General features: G+C 44.4%; 1 protein-coding gene across 4 annotated transcripts in view; it reads left to right on the plus strand.

Annotated features, from left to right (window-relative positions):
• The window catches only part of WBP2NL (WBP2 N-terminal like), a 35446-nt gene extending 21925 nt beyond the window's left edge, over positions 1-13521 (plus strand). For 2 of the 4 annotated variants that reach the window (XR_611101.4, XR_008622471.2), the window contains 4 exons: positions 6380-6855; positions 9541-9628; positions 10316-10422; positions 12231-13521. Coding sequence is in view for 2 of the 4 variants with exons in the window: in XM_003814643.5 (XP_003814691.1) it covers positions 6380-6774 (395 nt within the window). In the remaining 2 variants the exon portion in view is untranslated. Of the gene's footprint in view, positions 1-6379 lie in introns of all 4 variants that reach the window. The other 2 variants (XM_003814643.5, XM_055105394.2) reach the window with 1 other exon arrangement.
• Positions 13522-17466: the final 3945 nt, after the last annotated feature.

The following is a 17466-nucleotide window of genomic DNA, read 5'->3' on the forward strand; positions in this document are numbered from 1 at the left end:
TGTTTCCAGACTGAAACCCAGTGGCAAAGTCAGCAAGTGACTGGGCTTTGGTTTCAGGCTTACTTTTTTTTTTTTTTTTAATGACATTTTTTTATTTCTTTAAGTGATTTTTTTCATTGTGGTAAAATACATATAACATCGCCTTTACCACCCTAACCTTTTTTTTTTTTTTAATTGATCATTCCTGGGTGTTTCTCGCAGAGGGGTATTTGGCAGGGTCATAGGACAATAGTGGAGGGAAGGTCAGCAGATAAACAAGTGAACAAAGGTCTCTGGTTTTCCTAGGCAGAGGACCCTGCGGCCTTCTGCAGTGTTTGTGTCCCTGGGTACTTGAGATTAGGGAGCGGTGATGACTCTTAACGAGCATGCTGCCTTCAAGCATCTGTTTAACAAAGCACATCTTGCACCACCCTTAATCCATTTAACCCTGAGTGGACACAGCACATGTTTCAGAGGGCACAGGGTTGGGGGTAAGGTCACAGATCAACAGGATCACAAGGCAGAAGAATTTTTCTTAGTACAGAACAAAATGAAAAGTCTCCCATGTCTACCTCTTTCTACACAGACACGGCAACCATCCGATTTCTCAATCTTTTCCCCGCCTTTCCCCTCTTTCTATTCCACAAAACCGCCATTGTCATCATGGCCCGTTCTCAATGAGCTGTTGGGTACACCTCCCAGACGGGGTGGTGGCCGGGCAGAGGGGCTCCTCACTTCCCAGTAGGGGCGGCCAGGCAGAGGCGCCCCTCACCTCCCAGACGAGGCGGCTGGCCGGGCGGGGGGCTGACCCCCTCACCTCCCTCCCGGACGGGGCGGCTGGCTGGGCAGAGGGGCTCCTCACTTCCCAGTAGGGGCGGCCGGGCAGAGGCGCCCCTCACCTCCCGGACGAGGCGGCTGGCCAGGCGGGGGGCTGACCCCCCCACCTCCCTCCCGGACGGGGCGACTGGCCGGGTGGGGGGGCTGACCCCCCCACCTTCCTCCCGGACGGGGTGGCTGGCCGGGCAGAGGGGCTCCTCACTTCCCAGTAGGGGCGGCCGGGCAGAGGCGCCCCTCACCTCCTGGACGGGGCGGCTGGCCGGGTGGGGGGTGACCCCCCACCTCCCTCCCGGACGGGGTGGCTGGCCGGGCGGGGGGGGCTGACCCCCCCACTGCCCTCCCAGACGGGGCGGCTGGCCGGGCGGGGGGCTGACCCCCCCACCTCCCTCCCGGATGGGGCGGCTGGCCTGGCGGGGGCTGACCCCCACCTCCCTCCTGGACGGGGTGGCTGCTGGGCAGAGACGCTCCTCACTTCCCAGACGGGGTGGCTGCCAGGCGGAGAGGCTCCTCACTTCTCAGACGGGGCGGCTGCCGGGCGGAGGGGCTCCTCACTTCTCAGACGGGGCGGCTGCCGGGCGGAGGGTCTCCTCGCTTCTCAGACGGGGCGGCTGGGCAGAGACGCTCCTCACCTCCCAGACGGGGTCGCGGCCGGGTAGAGGCGCTCCTCACATCCCAGACGGGGCGGCGGGGCAAAGGCGCTCCCCACATCTCAGACGATGGGCGGCCGGGCAGAGACGCTCCTCACTTCCTAGATGGGATGGCGGCCGGGAAGAGGCGCTCCTCACTTCCTAGATGGGATGGCGGCGGGGCAGAGACGCTCCTCACTTTCCAGACTGGGCAGCCAGGCAGAGGGGCTCCTCACGTCCCAGACGATGGGCGGCCAGGCAGAGACGCTCCTCACTTCCCAGACGGGGTGGCGGCCGGGCAGAGGCTGCAATCTCGGCACTTTGGGAGGCCAAGGCAGGCGGGTGGGAGGTGGAGGTTGTACCCAGCCGAGATCACGCCACTGCACTCCAGCCTGGGCACCATTGAGCACTGAGTGAACCAGACTCCATCTGCAATCCCGGCACCTCGGGAGGCCGAGGCTGGCGGATCACTCGCTGTTAGGAGCTGGAGACCAGCCCGGCCAACACAGCAAAACCCTGTCTCCACCAAAAAAATACGAAAACCAGTCAGGCGTGGCAGCACGTGCCTGCAATTGCAGGCACTCGGCAGGCTGAGGCAGGAGAATCAGGCAGGGAGGTTGCAGTGGGCCGAGATGGCAGCAGTACAGTCCAGCTTCAGCTCGGCATCAGAGGGAGACCGTGGAAAGAGGGGAGAGGGAGGGGGAGGGGGAGGGAGAGGGAGAGGGAGAGGGCTTCCCAACATAAGACTCAGGCTTACTTTTAATGATATATACAAACCCGGAACATACTTGGCAATCCTGTTAGTGGGAAGGGTCACTTCCTGTTTATAGCCTGAGCAGAAAATATATGCTCTTGCCCACTTCCTTGTTTCTATTTCACATAGCATAGTCATCATACCTGTGCCACACCCTTCAACCTTACTGAGGACTCAAGCCCTGGGTCCTTTAACAGTTTGTGTTGTTAAAGTCCACTGCTACTGAATGGGGTTTCTGGAAAGTAATTCTCAAACATGGTCCACTGCCTACTGGTGGGCCACCAAGGGTCTCCTAATGCTGCCATCACACACAAAAATATGGGACTTTTCTTGAGTTCTCCTTGGAACTTGATATGCATGTCCATGGGTCTTTAGTTTTGTATGTAACTTAAAGGCTACTTATTTGTAACCTTAATTGTTACCTTGGTTTTTAAAGGTTATTACAATCTAATATTCAGACTAAAGTAATTGTTGCTAGGGTTTAACATTTTTTCAGTTGGTGAAATTCACATAACATATAATTAACATTTTAATGTGTACAATTCAGTGGTATTTAGTGTAAAATTTAGCAGTATTTGACGTATTCACAATATTATACATCCACCAGCTGTCTCTAGTTTCAAAAAGTGGTTTTTTTTTTTTTTTGGAGACAGGGTCTCACTTTGTCACCCAGGCTGTAGTGCAGTGGTACTATCATGGCCCCCTGCAGCCTCGACCCCCTGGGCTCAAGCGATCCTCTTACCTCAGTACCCCCCACCGGAGTAGGCTAGGACCACAGGCGCAATCCACCATGCCCAGCTAATTTTTATGTGTTTTTGTAGAAACAGAAATCTCCCTATGTTGCCCAGGCTGGTTCTGAACTCCTGGCCTCAAGCCATCTGCCCACCTTGCCCTCCCGAGGTGCTGGGATTATAGGCATGAGCCATCTCTGGCAGCCTTTTTTGTTTTTGTTTTTGTTTTTGTTTTTGTTTTTTTGAGAGGGAGTCTTGCTCTGTCGCCCAGGCTGGAGTGCAGTGGCACGATGCAAGCTCCGCCTCCCGGGTTCACACCATTCTCCTGCCTCAGCCTCCTGAGTAGCTGGGACTACCGGCGCCTGCCACCATGCCCGGCTAATTTTTTTTTTTGTATTTTTAGTAGAGACGGGGTTTCACTGTGTTAGCCAGGATGTCTCGATCTCCTGACCTTGTGATCCGCCCGCCTCAGCCTCCCAAAGTGCTGGGATTACAGGCTTGAGCCACCACACCCAGCCCCTGCCAGCCTTTTTTTAAAAAAAATTTTGTAGATACAGGGTCTCACTGTGTTGCTTAGGCTGGTCTCACACTCCTGGGCTCAAGCAAGTCTATTGCCTTGGCTTCCCAAAGTGCTGGGATTACAGGTGTAAGCCACAGCATCTGGTCTAGTTTCAAAACTTTTTATCACCTAATAGCCACTAAGAAGTTACTCCCCATTGTCCCCTCTCTGATCCCCTGGTATCCTCTAATCTGCTTTCTGTCTTTATTGATTCACCTATTCTGAATATATCACATAAAAGAAATCATACAATATGTGACCTTTTGTGTTTGGCTTATCTCACTCAAGATAATGTTTTTGAGGTTCTTCCAAGTTGTAGCATGTAGCAATACTTCATTTCTTTTCCTGGCTGAATAATACTCCATTGTACATATATACCACAATTTGTGTATTCATTCCTCTATTGATGGACATTTGTCTTGTTTCCACCTTTTGGCTATTATGAATACTAGCTGCTATAAGCATTTGTATATAATTTTCTACGTAGACATATGTTTTCATTTCTCCTGGATATGCATCTTGGAGTGGAATTTCTGGGTCATATGTAAATTCTCTAACTTTTTGAGGAACCACCAACTATTTTCCAGTGCTGCACTATTTTACATTCCTGTGTAAATGTAAGTGTTCCTATTTCTACACATCCTCAGCAACACTTATCTTCTTTTAAAAAAAAAATCTATATTAAAGCCATCCTAGTGGGTATGAAGTGGTATCTCATTGTGGTTTTAATTTGCATTTCCTTAATGACTAATGATGTTGAACATCTTTTAATGTGCTTTTTATATACCTTCATTGGAGAACTGTCCAAGTCTTTTGCCTATTTTTTTTATTATTTAAATCGGATTGCTTGTCTTTTTGTTGTTGAGTTGTAAGCATTCTTTATATAGTCTGGATATGAAATCCTTGTCAGATATATTATTTGTAAATATTTTTAGGTTTTCTTTCACATTCTTGATAATGACTTTTTTTTTTTTTTGAGACAAAGTCTCCCTCTGTCACCCAGGCTGGAGTGCAGTGGCACCATCTTGGCTCACGGCAATCTCTGCCTCCCGGGTTTAAGTGATTCTTGTGCCTCAGCCTCCTGAATAGCTGGGACTGCAGGTGTGTGCCACCATGCACAGCTAATCTTTGTATTTTTAGTAGAGATGTAGTTTCACCATGTTGTTCAGGCTCATCTAGAACTCCTGAGCTCAAATGATCTGCCTGCCTCGGCCAGTGGGTTACAGGTGTGAACAACTGTGCCCAGGCAAAAATGGCTTTTAATGCACAAAGGTTTTTAATTTTTATCAGATTTCTCTTTTTTCCTCTTGTTACTCATGCTTTTGATGTAAAATGTGAGAATTCGTTGCCAAATCCAATGTCATGAAGATTTATCTCTGTTTTCTTCTAAGCATTTTATAGTTTTAGCTCTTATATCAAGCTTGTCCAACCCATGGCCCAGGATGGCTTTGAATGCAGCCCAACACAAATTCATAAACTTTCTTCAAATGTTATGAGATTTTTAAAAATAGCTCATCAGCTATCGTTAGTGTTAGTATATTTTATATGTGGCCCAAGACAATTCTTCACCAATGTGGCCCAGGGAAGCCAAAAGATGGGCCACCTCTGTTTTATATTAAGGCCATTGATTCACTACAAGTTAATTTTTATCTGTAGAGTGAAGTGAGGGAAGAACCTCATTCTTTTACGTGCAGATATCCAGTTGTCCCAGAATCATTTTTTGAAGAGACTGTTTTTTTCCCATTGAATGGTCTTGGCATTCTGTCAAATATCAACTGTTCATAGATGCTTGGGTTTATTTCTGGACTCTTAATTCATTCCATTGGTCTCTAAGTCTGTCCTTGTGCCAGTAAAACACTGTCTTGATTACAGTAGTTTTGTAATAAATTTTGGATTAAAGCAAAATAACTTTACAGCTGTCCATTCACTTTATCCAGTTAAATCACTTTGGGGAATGTAACCCAAGGTAATAAGTAAAACTCATGTTTATTGTAAGGTTAATTGGAAAGTCAGAAACAACAAAAAGAGTCATCTATCCATATGATGAAATATTATCCAGCTTTGAATTTATGAAGTAAATTAACAATATGAAGACATTTCTTATAATATTAAGTAAAAGAGCCAGATTTAAAAAATCATATGGCTGGCCGGGCGCAGTGGCTCACGCCTGTAATCCCAGCACTTTGGGAGGCCGAGGCGGGTGGATCATGAGGTCAGGAGATCGAGACCATCCTGGCTAACATGGTGAAACCCTGTCTCTACTAAAAATACAAAAAAATTAGCTGGGCATGGTGGCGGGTGCTTGTAGTCCCAGCTACTCAGGAGGCTGAGGTGGGAGAATGGCGTGAACCCAGGAGGCGGAGCTTGGCGGAGCCAAGATCGCGCCACTGCACTCCAGCCTGGGCAACAGAGTGAGACTCCCTCTCAAAATAATAATAATAATAATATGGCTGATATGATCATGATTATATAAAGAATATTCACAGAGATTCTACAAAGAAATACACCAAAATAGTAAGTGTTCAATGGTAGAATTATAGATGGCTTTTTTCCATTCCTCTTTTCTCTATTTTCCAAACGCATATTCCTCATTAAGCATGTATTACTTTTTTTCATAATCAAACTTTATTAAGTAAAACACGTATCTGTGCACGAGTATAAGTAACGCACCGATCTATTGATAGGGTTGTTTTCATGTTGATTTGAATCCCTGCACAACAGGAAGTGATATGCCTTCAATTGGTGATAGCTAGAGGAAATAGCTTTAGCATTATTCTGCCTGACTTCTCTTCTTGCGTCAGTTTGCTTCAGCATTATTTTTTAAGTTCTTCCTTCTCACATATTCCTTGACTTAAAGGTAACTGAATTTTTTTCCTTCCATTATAATTCCCAGTTACTGTCTATGGAGCCCCACCTGCAGGATATGGAGCCCCACCTCCCGGATACGGAGCCCCACCTGCAGGATATGGAGCCCAACCCGTAGGAAATGAAGGCCCGCCTGTGGGATACAGAGCCTCACCTGTGCGATATGGCGCCCCACCTCTTGGATACGGAGCCCCACCTGCAGGATATGGAGCCCCACCTCTTGGATATGGAACCCCACCTGCAGAATATGGAGCCCCACCTCTCGGATATGGAGCCCCACCTGCAGGAAATGAAGGCCCGCCTGTGGGATACAGAGCCTCACCTGCTGGATCAGGAGCCAGGCCTCATGAATCTACAGCAGCCCAGGCTCCTGAAAACGAGGCTTCTCTTCCCTCTGCCTCCTCTTCTCAGGTCCATTCTTAACCTTCTAAGATGTAAACCTTGAAGACTCACCAAGCAAAGAGGTACCCTAAAATTGAAGTCAGGATAAGGAGGAGGACTCAGGTATGTGATCACAGGCTTCTCGCAGGTAGTTGTTCCACCCTTTGGAAGGGCAATCTTATGGGGGAAGGTGAAACTTTACTTCTGTGCCTAGATTTTAGAAGCAGAATCAACTCTTAAGTAGCTGGCCAAAGGAAGAATACTATTGTGGGGCTAATTCCCCAGTAATTTGGTTGACATTGGGTTGCATTTTTAAACATAACTTTTTCCACACTCACATTCAGGGTTCCTGTCTTCCCATCCTCATTCAAGAAACATTTATTATGCTCCGTTTGCTAGGCACTAAGATGCATGCTAAAAACGTCATGTTGAACACTTAGTTGTTTGAGAAAGCTAAATTTTCAATAGTAAGAGTATTATAAATTACGGTGGATCCACAAAATGGAGTATTATACACCTGTTGAAAACTATGTCTAGAGGTAGAGAAAGCCTTCTTTGAGGAGACCAAAAACAACAAATAAAAGCATGATAAATTGACTATATCAAAATTTAAAACTTCTCTATGACAGAAGTTAAAAGATAGGCAACAGAATAGGAAAAAGTGATTTTCAACATATATATTAATTTATAGTCAGAATACGTGAATAACTACAAATCAATTCTCCCCAAAATGACAGAAATATGAATTGCCGAATAACCAAGGCAATAGCATGACCAGAAAATGTTTGAAAAGATGTTCAGCTCGACTAGTGTTAGGGAAATGCAACCTGAGATGAGAAAACATTTTTATCTCCAAAGATTTACAAATATTAAAACTCTTGATATGGCACTTTCACATCTTAAAATCTGCCTCCGAGAAAACTTGCATGTGTGCACAAAGATGCATGTGGGAAGATTTCATTATATTCATTGTTTCTAACAGCACAAAATTAGAAATAACCTATATGTCCATTAATAGGAAATATATGAATAGGCTATGGTATGCCCATACTACGTATGCAGAAATTTCTAAGACTTGTTGATAAGGAGAAAAGCAAGTTGTAGGGAGCATATACTATAGTGATTTTCAGCCTCATCAGACTGAATGCCCCATTTTATAACAAATATTTATATTTTATAACAAACGTTTATATTTGTATATTTATAACAAATATTTTGTAATGTCTCCTTCACTTCAATGAAGTTTGTGGATAATTGCATATGATTCCACACCATTTCAACCAAAATTAATAGGCCATAAATGTGATAGAGGAAATAAAAGGAGTTTGTAGTAAAATTTTAAGTGTTTTAATATATAAATGCTCAGATTCTACCACACTAGAAGACATACTGAAGTAATCAAGGGTTCACTCCCATATACATAGTCACCATAGGTATAAAGATTAGAAATGCTAACTGATATGAATATGTTGCTTTGGTGACTTGAATTCCATTGCTATTGGCAATATTGTTCTCCAAAATGGTGAACAACCTTTGAAAATTTTCCAAATAAAACAAAGTTTAGTCTTCCCTTGATTTACACAGTGGTTGAATTCCTGAAAATTTCTGTATATATTAAAGTCATATAAAACAGAGTTAGGCTGTAGGCTCAAATGATTATAAACATGCTTCACCTACATCACTGGCTGGAGAGCCATTTGAAAGTCAGGAGACATAGGACAATTAAGGTACCGCCCTGTACGTTTCAGGATGTCTCTCATCTTCGACTCCTCACCCATTAAGTGCCAATAATGGCCTCTAATTGGGATAACCAAAAATGCTCCCACTTATTTCCTAATTGCTCCCTGGGGGGCAGTACCATCCCTGCTGAGGACCACTATTCTAGACTGTTTCAAGGCTTTCAGCCCCTTCAGAGCTCACCATTCTCCCACTCTGGCAAGGTAGGCAAAGTTCTTAATTTCATTGGCCTTTCCTTATCTTATTGTAGGCTCATCAAGCCACCTAAAAGGGAGGCCTTAAAAACACATTAGTAGCCAGGTGTGGTGGCACGTTGCCTGTAATCCCAGCACTTTGCACTTTGATAGGATAAGGTGGGAGAATCACTTGAGGCCAGTTCAAGACCAGCTTGGGCAATATGGCGAGACCCTGTCTCTAGGAAAAAAAAAAAAAAAAAAAAAAAAAAAGCCAGGTGTTGTGGTGTGCACTTGACCCAGAAGACATTTAAATCAATATATTTTCTATGCATTTTTTTTTTTTTTTGAGACAGAGTCTTGCTTTATCACCCAGGCTGGAGTGCAGTGGCACAATCTTGGCTCACTGCAACCTCCACCTCCCAGGTTCAGGCAATTCTCGTGCCTCAACCTCCTGAGTAGCTGGGATTACAGGCAGGTAAAACCATGCCCAGCTAATTTTTTTTATTTTTATAGAGATGGGTTCTGGCCATGTTGGCCAGGCTGGTCTTGAACTCCTGGTCTCAAGCAATCCTCCTGTCTCAGCCTCCTGAAGTGCTGGGATTACAGGCATGAGCCACTGCGCCTGGCCTTCTATGCATATTTCTTATATGTAGTTGAAATCATGCTATATAATGTTTCACCAGATATTTTACATTTTCATAGGTTTTGAAGAAATGCTTGTAAATATTGTTAGTGACCACATAATATTCTGTGACACAATTACACCATAACGTATTTTCTCAGTCCCTCTTTTAAGGTATTTGAACTGTTTCCAGGTTTTTGTTATTACAACTTCGTGATTAACTTCTTTGTATATGGAGCTTTTTAAAAGTTTTAAATGCTTTCCTTAACACAGCTTAGAGTCATTGATTGATCTGCATAGTGAAAATTAGGAAACCAGATGCTCCCACGTTCTCAAGGACAGCCTTTCTTAAGGAAGTCAGGTAGATATTAATGGGTTTTATGTGAAATGGAGTAACTGGGTTAAATATAATTGAAAAAGACAAGAAAACTGGTTTCTTTACTACTTCTTAGAGCCTTGACTATACTAATGGACAAAATCTCCAAGAAGGAGAGATTTTCAAAATTTACAGTTTTTTCAAAATTATTTGATTTTAGAATATTCAGTAAACATTTTGTTCAGTGGAAGAAACTGAGAAACACTTTCTGGAATTATGGGATATTAGAATGGACTTCAGGTATCTGGAGTATGCTAGACCTTAAAGCTCTTTCCAAAAATGAAGACAAGTCAAAAGACCATTCTTCCTCCCATTCCAAGTAAAAGAGCTTTATGTCCAATTTACAAAAAGCAGGGTGGGACATCTTGAAGATAAAATATATAGAAAGTAGCTGCTGCTTCCTCTCAGAAATTACTGGGATAGAGTTATGGGTCTAGGAAGCTGGAATGTCAAAACACAGGGACAGCCACTTTGCCCAGGCAACTGGCATGAAGGGAAGAAGTGAAAAGGGAAAGTGTGGCTGTAAACCTCTCTAAAGTTTCCAAACAGGGAATCCAGGCAATATTGGATCTTAAACATGGGTCATAGGATCTGGCGCTTTTATCCCTAAAATTTTTGGAGGAAAATAATGAGATATTTTAAGTTTCTTCTTTTCTTACTTCCAAACTACAGTACGTGGGCAACAGTGACAAGGAGAGGAAGAGAGGAGAGACTCAACCAACTAGAGCAGGGATAAGGTTTCCCTTGTTCAGCTTTTCAGTGTCTGCTGGAATGTGATGGTAAGTTGAGAACAGGGTGAATGGGTGAGGCCTTTTTTATATCAGAAAGTTTTCCGAGTAACTGATCTCTGGCAAATATTTGGGGATTAGAATTCTAAAAGAATACAAACTAGACTTCTCTTCTGCTCTTCATGTTAGTTATACTTGTACCAGGTAGATTTGAGGTGGGGTCCAGTTACCTGAAAAGCGTAGCAGGTTCGAGTTTCTTAAAGGTGGAATTCCACCATGTTCTCCTGTGCAAAGGGTACCTGTTTACCTGGTCCACCAAACTGCCCCAGTACAACCAAAGGCTGTGACTGTGTAAGGATAGAACCAAGTGGAGCCACAGTTTGGACCCACATGGTGCTGCGTGGCACACCTACTGTTAGTTAGCTCCCACTGTCTGGTACAGTTGTTTCCCCCAAAGGCTCAGTCCAATTTGTTCTATAAGAAGAGCTTTGTGTCCTGTATATTCAAAGGACCCTGGTTTTTGCTTTGCTGAGGACAAATCCAGTCAGAATTCAGCTGAGCCTTCTGCATGCTGAGAGCACTCATGTGCTGAGTTCCTCAGCTCCTCACTGACATTTTGAGTACTTTCTTTCTGACTCACTCACTGTGCTGGTGGATTCCACTCTTCATGTCTCTTCCCCAGCTGCAATACAGAAACTATACTCTGTTGTCTACTCTTTCATTTCCTATTAGAAATATAAAGGGATAGAAATAAGAAGACCTTTTAGTCCTGGACTATCTGGTATTGGCCCCTAAAATGAGCCTCCAAATACTCCTTTTCATGGGTAAGTGGATGCTCCCCAGCCTGCTGGAGCAGAACCTTCCTGGCTCAGCTATCCTGAGATATCAGGAGAAAAACATATAGTTGGTGTGATTTTCCTCTTTTTTGGTTTTTTTTTTTTCAAGATAGAGTCTGGCTCTGTCCCCCAGGCTGGAGTGCAGTGGCGCGATCTCGGCTCACTGCAACCTTTGCCCCACAGGTTCAAGCGATTCTCCTGCTTCAGCCTCCTGAATAGCTGGGATGACAGGTGCCTGCCACCATGCTCGGCTAATTTTTGTGTTTTTAGTGGAGACAGGGTTTCACCATGTTGGCCAGGCTGGTTTCGAATTCCTGACCTCAAGTGATCCATCCGCCTCGGCCTCCCAAAGTGCTGGGATTACAGGCGTCGGCCTGTGCCTGGCCGATTTTTCAATCCATAGATTAATATGTTCAAGAAATATTGCATGTCTTTGTTTTCTGTAAATTTATTTCTGTTACCAAGATCCCCACCACCATCTGCTTTGTTGGTGGGCTCCTCACAAATCCTAAGATTATGCAAAGGTATCCAGATTTTATTTGGCACCAAAATGCTGAGAAGTTTCTTCTGGTCATCAGACTGCTTCTGAAACAGCCACTATCCAGTCCTGGCAGTCCCATCAAGTCTAAAAGCTTGTTTCCTTGGGACCCCAGAATCTTGGGTAGGGCTTAGAACCAGGGTGTCAGAGATCCAACTCTGTGTACCATATTGCTCCTTAGAACTGGGAAGTAGGACCCCAAAGGCCTCCTTATCCTTGAGAGTCTGACAATTCCTTAAACTTCCAGATTCTGCCCTCTCAGCTGTGCTGTTGGTCTGCATCACCTCTATCTCTTAAGCATCTATCCTAATCCAAATCTCAGGATTTGGGTTTACCCAAAAGGTAATAGAAAGCCTTTGCCTTCATGTTGACTTGGCTTTCCTTGCCTAGCACTTGGTTGCTTGTTTGAAAATCATGTATGTATATATATAAAATGTAGAAGCCCAATTCAAATTAATAATGTAAAAATTTATTCTGTTACACAGATTACCTCATTGTCAGGTAGGAAGTGAAACGTACGATATTCTTCCTGGCCTTTGCCTTGAGAGTCTTCTGGAGCCTGAAGAGGGTGGGGCAGACAACCATGGACTGCTAGAGAATAAACTTTTTTTGAAGCTTCCTAAATGGATTAGAAAGAAGGGGTTCTGTCAAAGGGAAAGGGTCTATACAGATGTGACCAGCAGTTTGATTAGTTTAGATGTATGATTTAGTAGCCAATATAAGAAACTTGTAATTTTTAGTAATTAGAATTTATTATAAATAATAAAACAGGGTATTAATTATTAATATTATGGTATCTTTGGGGTGTCACTTTTCTGGCCAGAAACCTCTGTGGACAAGTGGCACCTCTGCCCAAGTATTGCTTGGGCCCACTGGGCTCATTCCACCCACCCGGCCTGGCAGGCTGCACTTGGCTCATGCTACCGGCCTGGATCCCATGCCTGCCAAGGGAGATTGCATGGAGTGACAAGGGGTGTGTGGGGAAGTGTGGGGTCTGGCTATTTTTCAGTCAGATGTGCCAGCTGCTGCAGTGGGGTGGTCAGCTCCAGGTACCAGCATGGGCACCAGCTCTCCACGAGGCTGCAGCTGGACCAGTCGCACTCCAAGCAGCTTCCACAGCTGGCACCAGGGAAAAGGTGGTGCCCAGAAGCTTGGAGATGCCAGGAACCATAGGGCCCCAAAGAGGGAGTCACAGCCCTGGCTTGGAGAGCTCCCAGGTCTGGGCTTCCCAAAGGGCTGCAGCTCTTCTTTTCTTCTCTTTGCCCACAACATGTTGAGCAAGGGGCATGTCTCAACCCTGTTTGTGTTACAGGTCTTTTAGCCTCATTTAGTGGGTCCAAAGTTCTTCAATGAGGTGCACAGACAAGTAGAGGGTGAGCAATGAGAATGAGGTACACAGACAAGTGGAGGGTGAGCAAGACAAACAGGAGCTATTGAGTGACAGTAGCTCAGAGGAGGCCTTGGAGTGGGTAGCTCCTATCTGCAGGCAGGTCTTCCTGTCATCTCTGTGGCTCTCAGCAGAGAGGAGGCCCTGGAGTGGGTAGCTCTTTACTGCAGCTCATTGTGCTGATGTCTGCTGCTCTCAACAGAGAGGGGTCCTGGAATGGGTAGCTCCTCTCTGCAGCTGGTCGTCCCAACATCTGCTTAGCTCTGGCTGAGCCCAGGGATTTTATGGGCCTCAGAGGGGAAGAAATGCATATCGATTGGTCCATATGTGGCCATGGGCAGGCCCAGAAAAGCCACCACAAGTTCTCACTCCAGTCCATGGGACTGGCATCCTGGCCCCCAGCTTTCAAGCCCTCCCTGGCCTGAAGGTGTGACCTCACCAGGGACCCATCCCCTTCTACCCAGGAACCTGTCTGCCTCCTGCCGTTGATGGTACCCAGGCTGTAGGTGCCAAGCCAAGCTGCCCTCAGCTCCCCTCAGTTTCCTTCTATGCTCATTGTGCCCAAAATCTGGAGGGGGCCAGGGCGGCAGGGGGCTGGTGTGTCAGCACTGCCCAACTTTGCTCTGAGATCAGAGAAGGCAGGGAGAAGCTAGGCAGTAGGAACAGGCATTTCCATGCCTGCAAGGGCAAGGGGGTATCGGGGGACCTGCCCCAATAATCACGTAGGTTCTTTTCTATTTTCCTAAGCGTCGGCTGACTTGAGAAATAAAAGGACAGAGTACAAAAGAGAGAAATTTTAAAGCTGGGCATCCGGGGGAGACATCACACATTGGTAGGATCTGTGATGCCCCACAAGCCACAAAAACCAGCAAGTTTTTATTAGGGATTTTCAAAAGGGGAGGGAGTGTGCGAATAGGTGTGGGTGACAGACATCAAGTACTTAACAGGGTAATAGAATATCACAAGGCAAGTGGAGGCAGGGCGAGATCACATTGCTAATGAAGTTTCGGGCACCATTGTCATTGATAACATCTTATCAGGAGACAGGGTTTTGAGATCAACCCGTCTGACCAAAGTTTATTAGGCGGGAATTTCCTCTTCCTAATAAGCTTGGGAGCGATATGGGAGACTGGAGTTTATTTCACCTCTGCAATCTCGACCATAAGAGACAGGTACGCCCCGAGGGGGCCAGTTCAGAGACCTACCCCTAGGTGCGCATTCTCTTTCTCAGGGACGTTCCATGCTGAGAAAGGAATTCAGCGATATTTCTCCCATTTGCTTTTGAAAGAAGAGAAATATGGCTCTGTTCTGCCCGGCTCACCGGTGGTCAGAGTTTAAGGTTATCTCTCTTATTCCCTGAACAATTGCTGTTATCCTGTTCTTTTTTCAGGGTGCCCACATTTCATATTGCTCAAACACATATGCTGTACCATTTATGTAGTTAACGCAATTATTACAGGGTCCTGAGACGATATACATCCTTCTCAGCTGACAGGATTAAGAGATTAAAGCAAAGACAGGCATAGGAAATCACAAGGATATTTACTGGGGAAGTGATAAGTGTCCATGAAATCTTTACAATTTATGTTTAGAGACTGCAGTAAAGACAGGCATAAGAAATTACAAAAGTATTAATTTGGGGAACTAATAAATGTCCATAAAATCTTCACAATCCACATTCTTCTGTCATGGCTTCAGCCGGTCCCTCCGTTTGGGGTCCCTGACTTCCCGCAACAAGGGGGGCCTTCCTGGGCCCCCAAGAGTGCAAGGATGCCTGGGTCTGCAGCCACGGTTTGGGCAGCTGGAGCTGTGCCTGGGAGGGTGGAGCTCCCACCTGCCCCTCTGGGCCCTGAGAGCACAGGGATGCCTGGGTCTGCAGCCATGGCTTGGGCGGCTGCAGCAGCATCCAGGAAGCTCCCACCCCAACTTGGAAGGGGCGGGTCTCGTGCTTGTCCCTGGCTTTTGCCTTCTCCATGGAGCATGCAGCCCTGGCCATGCCTAGTTGCTGCAGCCAGCGTGATGGCAGCAGCTGCTCCAGATGGCCTGCTGCTGCCATCATTAATATGTAGCTATTAAACACAGTTGGTGAATCACTTTTTTGTCTCTTAAATTATTTTGCAATAATTTAATATTTATGACATACAAAAATTATATATATTTAATGTATACAACTGAATGTTTTTGTGAAACATTGTGAAATGACCATCACATTCCAACTAATTAACATATCTATTACCTGTATATAGTTACCATTTTTATACCCTTTGACCAACATCCTCCATTTCCCCCTCTTCCCAGCCCCTGGCAACCACCATCCTACTTTCTGTTTCTATAGTTTGACTATTTTAGATTCTACATAAAAGGGAGATCATGCAGTATTTCTCTTTCTGTGTCTTGCCTATTTTGTTTAACATAACTTCCTCCAGCTTCATTCATTTTGTTACAAATGGCAGGATTTTCTTTTTTAAAGGCTGAATAATAATCTGTTTTGTATGTGTGTATAATCACATTTTCTTTATCTGTTCATCACTGAAGGACATTTAGGTTGTTTCCATATCTTGACTGTTGTGCAAAATGCTACAGTGAACAATGGGAGTACAGATATCCCTTTACTATCCTATAGGATTGTTTGATCATATGTTCTATTTTTTTTTTCTTTGAGACCAAGTCTCGCTCTGTCGCCCAGGTTGGAGTGCAGTGGCGTGATCTGGGCTCACTGCAAGCTCTGCCTCCTGGGTTCACACCATTCTCCTGCCTCAGCCTCCCGAGCAGCTGGGACCACAGGCGTCTGCCACCATGCCTGGCTAATTTTTTTTACTTTTAGTAGAGATGGGGTTTCACCATGTTAGCCAGGATGGTCTTGATCTCTTGGCCTTGTGATCTCCCTGCCTCGGCCTCCCAAAGTGCTGGGATTACGGGCGTGAGCCACCGTGCCCGGCCATGTGTTCTATTTTTAATTTTTGGGGAACCTTCATACTTTTTCCATAATGGCTGTATGAATGTATATTCCTAACAGCAGTGTACAAGGGTTCTCTTTTCTCCACATCCTTGACAACATTTGTTATCTTTTATCTTTTTGATAATAGCCTAAAAGGTGTGAAGTGATATCTCATTGTGGTTTTGATCTGCATTTACCTGATGATTACAAATGTTGAACACATTTTCATATGCTTATTGGCCATCTGAATTTCCGTTTTTGAGAACTGTCTATTTTGGTTCTTTGCCCATTTTTTAATCCAGTTATTTGTATTTTTAGCATTGAGTTGTATGAGTTCCTTATATATTTTGGATATTAATCCCTTATCAGCTATATAGTTTCCAAACATTATTTTCCCATTCTGTAGGTTGCCTTTTCATTTTTTGGATTATTTCTTCTGCTCTGCAGAAGCTTTTTAGTTTGATGTAATCCCACTTATCTATTTTTTCTTTCATTGCCTGTGCTTTTGGTGTCATATTGAGAAAATTATTACAAGACCAATGTCAAGGTTTTCCCAATGTTTTCTTCGAGGAATTTTGCAGTTTCAAGTTTTACATTTGAGCCTTTTGTCTATTTGAGTTGATTGTTGTGTAGTATGAGATGAGGTCAGATTTCATTTGTGTGTGTGTGTGTGTGTGTGTGTGTGTGTGTAGATATCCAGTTTTTCCAGTACTGTTTATTGAACAGATTATCCTTTCCCGATTGTGTGTTCTTAGCACCCTTGTCAAAGTAAGTTGTTCATTAATATGTGAGTTTATTTCTGGGTTCTCTGTTCTGTTCCATTTTGTCTGTGTCTGTTTTTATGCCAGCACCATACTATTTTGGTGATAGCTTTGTAAGATAGATAATTTGTAGTCAGGAAGTGTGATATCTCCAGCTTTTTGTTCTTGTTCAAAATTGCTTTGGCTATTCAGGGTTTTTTGTAGTTCCATATGAATTTTAGGATTTTTTTTTCTATTTTTGTAAAAAGTGCAATTGGGATTTTGATAGGGATTGCATTGAATCTGTAGATTGCTTTAGGTAGTATGGACACTTAGACGATATTAATTCTTCCAATCTGTGAACATGAGATGTCTTTCCACTTATTTGTGTTTTTATTCTATTTATTTGTGTCAGTTATTTTGCTGAGTCCCATAAATTCCTAAGTATTTTAAAATTTTTGTTGCTAAAGTAAATGAGGTTGCATTCTTAATTTCCCTTTCAGATAGTTCATCTTTGGTATATAGAGATGCTGTGGAGTTTTATATGTTGATTTTGTGTCCTGAAACTTTACTGAATTCATTTATTAGTTCTACCAGTTTCGGGGGGAGGTGCGGGGAGAGAGAGAGAGAGAGAGTGAGAGAGTGTGTGTGTGTGT

Source organism: Pan paniscus, chromosome 23 (genome assembly GCF_029289425.2).
Source record: "Pan paniscus chromosome 23, NHGRI_mPanPan1-v2.0_pri, whole genome shotgun sequence".
Lineage (NCBI taxonomy): Eukaryota > Metazoa > Chordata > Mammalia > Primates > Hominidae > Pan > Pan paniscus.